Here is a 5,897-nt window from a genome sequence, read left to right as displayed (position 1 = left end):
AGAGAGAAACTTTCTCACTATACGGCAAGTATTAATTATAACTGCCTTTTGTAATTGTATGTATGTGTTTTTGTGTAGTTCAAGTGTATGCAGACTGTTGTGAAGTGTTGTTGGTATGACGCCTATTGAGCTTAGTATCACCGGAACGACAACAACTGTTGTCATTTTCCATTGATTCCTCAGATCGACAGCTAGATCGGTGTATTTTGTTAGTTTTTCAGTGTGTGTAGACTGAAGGTTGTGTGTGTTGGGTACTGCAATGTCTATGAGGAATGTGGTTTTCGTGTGTTTGTGTATAAGTGTAATGTCTGGCCTGTTGTAGTGTACCGCCTTGTCTGTGATAATTGTTCTATCCCAATATAATTTGTGCGTGTTGTTTTCGAGAATTGAAGATGGAGTGTATTTGTAGTATGGTGAGTTGTCTGTTGTGAGTTTGTGTTTTATGGCGAGTTTTTGGTGTATTATTTTTGCTACCTGATCGTGTCTGTGTTTGTAATCTGTTTGGGTAAGACGTGAGCATGCTGATGTAATGTGTTGTATTGTTTCTGGTTTTTGTCGACATTGCCGACATAGGTCTGTTTGTTGTGCGTTGTCTTTGAGTATGTGTTTTTTGTAATTCAGTGTATGTATGATTTGATCCTGTATTGCAAACATGAAGCCCTCGGTTTCCGGAAAGATATTACACTTGGTCAACCAGGCTTGCGAAGCCTCTCGGTCAATACAGTCGTGACTAAGCTCATGAAAATACCTTCCATGTAAAACCTTCGTTTTCCATGTCTGCATGTTTGTGGATGTGTGTTGTGTTTTGGTTGGTGGAAGAGAGTGTTGTGTTGTGTGCATGTTAAGTGGCGTGTATGACTTGTCTGCGGATGTTATGGCATTGTGTAAGTGTGATGTGTGTGTTTTAGATTGGAAGTACTCGCGTAGGCTATGGAGCTGGCGATCGTGTAATAGTTGGATATCTGTGAGACCACGTCCTCCTAAAGACCGTGGTAAAACCAACCTGGCTGATGATGAGTGTATGTGGTGTATTCTGTGTTTTGTCATGATTGTTCGTGTTTTAATTTGTATGTTTTTAATGTCTGTGTTTGTCCACTTTATGATTCCGAAGGAATATGTGAGAAATGGTGTAGCGTATGTGTTGATGGCTCTAACGGTATTTCTACCATCAAGGCCACTTTTGAGTATGTTTTGAATTCTTTGTATGTAGTGTTGTGTAAGTGTTTGTTTTATATCTGTGTGTGGGATGCCTTGTGATTGCAGCACACCAAGATAGCTGTAAAATTGTCCCTCTTCCATGGGGCTAATGACACCACCATTTTGCAGGTCAAATAAAACAGGCGTTCCTGGGTCAGCATGTATGTGTTGTGTTTTGCATTTGTCAGTACCGAATTCCATCCGGATGTCAGCAGAGAATATTTCAGTCAGTCGCATTAGATGTGTTAATTGTGTTTGTGTGGAGGCATACAGTTTCAAGTCATCCATGTAAAAAAGGTGAGATATTTTATGGAATTCTTTGTCGAACTTTACCTTGAAACCGCATCCCGAATCTGTGAGTATATGTGATAGTGGATTAAGAGCGAGACAGAACCAAAGGGGGCTCAATGAGTCTCCCTGGAAGATACCTCGTCTAATGTGTATGGTATCTGTGGTAATGGTCGTGCTATTGTGTGTTAAATTTAGAGTGGTTGTCCATAACGACATGGCGTGTGTTAAAAATTGTATAATGTGTTCGTCAATTTTGTATAAATTCAATACTCTCTGAAGCCAGGAATGCGGCACGGAATCAAATGCTTTTTTGTAATCTATGTAAGCTGTGTACATGCTTCTGTTGTTGTGTTTGGCCTGTTCGGTCACCACCGAGTCTATAATGAGTTGCTCCTTACAACCTCTTGATAGTTTCCGACAGCCCTTTTGCTCCTCTGCGAGAATGTTGTTGTCTGTAATGTGTGTGTAAATTTTTTGTGTGATGCATGAAGTGATTAACTTGTATAGTGTAGATAGACATGTGATGGGTCTGTATTTTGTTGGATTTATTGCATCGTTATTATTATTATTATTATTATTATTATTATTATTATTTTGATGTATTAAATACATGAAAAAAATTTTAAATAATTTTATTAAAATAAAACCTTCTTACATTACATTACATTTAAAATATTGGGTTATTATTTACAATATTTCTGCATTTTGCAAATATTCACAAGAAAAAGAATCCATATTCTGTATCTGTTGCATACATAATTACAAGAAGTTACCGTCTGTTGTATTAGAATTATCCCATGAGATTAATTCGCTTGGTTGATCAGACTCTATTTGTTCAACATTGGGTTAAACAGGTCTGTATCTAGGATATGTAAATTTAGAACAGCGTCATGGTTTTCATTCATCATGGACACCGGAAATATTCACCAATCGCGAGGTGAAACATCCCAATTACAAACCCAAGAACATGTTTACTGAATGACTACAACAATGATGATATAAAGGGCGGTTTCTATGCGGTTGCTAAGAATTACAAAGAGTTCACAATCCAAAGTGGACCGCTTTTGTGAACATATTTGTGTTTTAAAAAAAGGAGATGTATTTTTTAATATGAATATATATTAGACTAGGTTAATATGATCATGAAATTTTATTGAAGCAATTTTTAACTAACACAAAACAAATTACTTGATGGTGTGAATATAATTGTCACAAATAAGGTGTATTTATAACCTGAAAATAAGGTGGTGAGGTCACAACGATGATATAAAGGGTGGTTTCTATGCTGAAGAATTACAAAAAGTTTACAATCCAAACATTTATTTAGTGGAAAAGGTCTTAGCTCCAAATTTAAAGTCCGGTGGTTAGGGTTCGACTCTTTACATGATTCATATATTGATAAAAAAAGTCTTCTTTTATAGTGGAACGTTTTTGCGAACATACCTGTAACAAACAAAAATTTGTCATAGTGGACCGCTTTTGTGAACATATTTGTGTTTTATAAAAAAATAAAAAATATCACATTGTAAAAATTTTTTTTTTTATTGTAAGTATCTTATTTAAAAAACAGTGTTGTATTATAAATATTTAAAAATAAAAATACATAGATTTTATAAAATGATTTTTTATTCTGAAATTTCTGATCTATTTAACACAAAACAAACATTTATTTAGTGGAAAAGGTCTTAGCTAAACATGGATCTAACGTTAAAGTCAGGTGGTTAGGGTTCGACTCTTTACATGATTCATATATTGATAAAAAAAGTCTCCTTTTATAGTGGAAAGTTTTTGCGAACATACTTGTAACAAAAAAATTTTGTCATAGTGGACCGCTTTTGTGAACATATTTGTGTTTTAAAAAAGGAGATGTATTTTTTAATATGAATATATATTAGACTAGGTTCATGAAATTATATTGAAGCAATTTTTAACTAACACAAAACAATATAAAAATATTGTTGTTATACAAATGTTTTTTGATTCATGTTTATTACTCAAAATTACTTGATGGTGCGAATATAATTATCACAAACAAGGTGTATTTATAACCTGAAAATAAGGTGGTGAGGTCATTTCATAGATAAAACAAAACGATGATTAATTAAATTATAGGTGTTTTTTATTGTAAATACAAACACATTTTAAAAAAAACTTATCATAGACAATTATATTCATGTTTTTATTTCTATATACAATCATGATGATCACTATTTCTTCCACAATCACATCTGTCTATTTCATTACAATTTGTAACACATATCCATGGCTCGAACCATTTCGGTATATTTCCACCATCCATTTGTTGGTATAGCATTCTACAGAGAATTTCAGGATCTATTTGTTGATACCATAAAAACATTCTCTCATCATGTCTAGCACTATCACCAATCCATTGTTTTCGACGGATATCGTATGTACCCCAATTTTTTCTCAAGTTACTTCCATGGATAAGATCATCACAACATTCATTTAGTAATATTTCAAACTGATTGAAATCTCTTTTAAAGTAGTTGAACTTTTTCGCATAATTTACAAATAAGATTGCATCCAAACAATTTCTTACTATAAATGCAGCAATATGAAAGCAATCATCAACTTCTAAATAAGAATACCGTAATGTGTCGATTAACTTTGTAGGTATACTCCAACGACATGCCTCCATAAGTTGATAAAATTCCATCTATAAAAATATTTGGCTACAATTTTCTAAACAGATCTTATCAAACAATACTCACATTAAAATATTCTGGGTAAATCATCTCCGAATTTTGAAACAGATCAATATGATTTTGTAGCGACATTGTACCCCATAATTGTAATGAATTAAAATAAACACCATTTTTTACAAAAATATCCATAATTTATTTAGTATTATTTTTTTTTTAAATATCAAAAACATAAACTTTACAATTTTTTTATAACAATAACAATAAAATATATATATCTTGCAGTAATAAAATTCAATATAAGAATGATTTGTTAAAAATTTTGATGTTCTTGAACATAGTCATTATCATCATCATCATCACTATCACCATCGTCTTCGAATAGGCGCAGTCTCAGTTGGTGACTTCTTCCAATTTTCTCCTCCACCCTCAAATACCCCGGTTTTGTGTTAAATAATTTAATCATGTTGTCCGTCAACACTGCAAACCTAGATGGTAGAAAAACTCCCTCGTTTTCTGTACCATCTAGGCTTATATCCACTAAAACTTTTATTGATGGCCCATGTATCGTTAGAATCCGCTCCATTTTTAGTATTTTTAATTTTTTTTTCAGTGGCAAGTCGTCCATTTTTATGCATGGTCGCACTAAACAACTATCTAATAATTTTAATTCTGCTCTATTCATTTTGATTAATATTATGAATATTTAATGAAAACTGATATTACCGTAATGTCGAGCGCCTTTTTTATATGATTACCACCACTCCAAAAATCCCCCACCAGCAGAAATTATTATCTAATCTCATAACACGTGTAAAATTATTTGAAGATCTAATGCGATTCAAACAAGTTTAAACATGTTCAAACAAGTTTGAACATGTATTTTTATTCAAACAAGTTTGAACTTGTAACAGGATGATGATATCATATTTTTCAAGGTCAAATCTTGTAATTTGATATTTTTATAATCGTAATTCAAACTAATTATTTTTTCTTGGAATTCAGACAAGTTTAAACAAGTTCAAACAAGTTTAAACATGTATTTTTATTATGTAAATTTCAAGTGTCATATTATATTGCTGATTCAATAAAAAAAATATTAACATCCGGTCACGTATCTTGAATTTTATCATGTCTACTTAAAGTGTCAAATTACAATATTTTTCAAGGTTAGATGATATCTATTTCAACATATTCTTGAAAATTGCAGACTCATAATATTCTTTTCTTGGAATTCAGATTTGCAAATTATTATCTAACACGTTCAAGTGTCATATTACATTGCTTAATCATAAAAAAATATTAGCATCCGGTCACGTGTTTTGACACATGTAAAATTATTTCAAACAAGTTTGAACTTGTTACAAGATGATGATATCATATTTTTCAAGGTCAAATCTATTTCAACATATTCTTGAAAATTGCTGACACGTGTAAAATTATTTTAAGATCAAAGTCCATTCAAACAAGTTTGAACATGTATTTTTATTATGTAAATTTCAAGTGTCATATTACATCGCTGACTCAATAAAAAAAAAATATTAACATCCGGTCACGTATCTTGAATTTTATCATGTATATTTAAAGTGTCAAATTACAATATTTTTCAAGGTCAAATTAACATATTCTTGAAAATTGCTGACTAATGTCAACGTCCCGCCCCCCGTTCACTCTCCGTCAAGCACCACTATTGGTCAAAGCCAATGACGTCACCTGGTAATTTCCCGTTTATGCTTAGGCAGC

The 5,897-nt window shown here is 32.2% G+C and overlaps 1 protein-coding gene across 1 annotated transcript; it reads right to left on the bottom strand.

Annotated features, from left to right (window-relative positions):
- Positions 1–3,673: 3,673 nt before the first annotated feature.
- LOC123301426 lies at positions 3,674–4,289 on the bottom strand. The gene is made up of 2 exons (XM_044884164.1): positions 4,224–4,289; positions 3,674–4,168 (listed from the first exon to the last, which is right to left on the bottom strand). The coding sequence occupies exons 1-2, from the start codon at positions 4,287–4,289 to the stop codon at positions 3,674–3,676; spliced, it is 561 nt and encodes a 186-aa protein (XP_044740099.1).
- Between the last annotated feature and the right edge of the window lie 1,608 nt (positions 4,290–5,897).

Source organism: Chrysoperla carnea, chromosome 5, assembly GCF_905475395.1.
Source record: "Chrysoperla carnea chromosome 5, inChrCarn1.1, whole genome shotgun sequence".
NCBI classification, from domain to species: Eukaryota; Metazoa; Arthropoda; class Insecta; order Neuroptera; family Chrysopidae; genus Chrysoperla; species Chrysoperla carnea.
The sequence above is the reverse complement of the archived record's forward strand: the minus strand, read 5'-3'. Positions and strand labels throughout refer to the sequence as shown.

Excerpts from the sequence above, each read along its gene's own strand:
- LOC123301426 (XM_044884164.1), bottom strand. The coding sequence starts at position 4,289 with ATGTCGCTACAAAATCATATTGATCTGTTTCAAAATTCGGAGATGATT. Across the intron at positions 4,169-4,223 it reads TTTACCCAGAATATTTTAAT|ATGGAATTTTATCAACTTAT; the intron begins GTGAGTATTGTT and ends ATATTTTTATAG.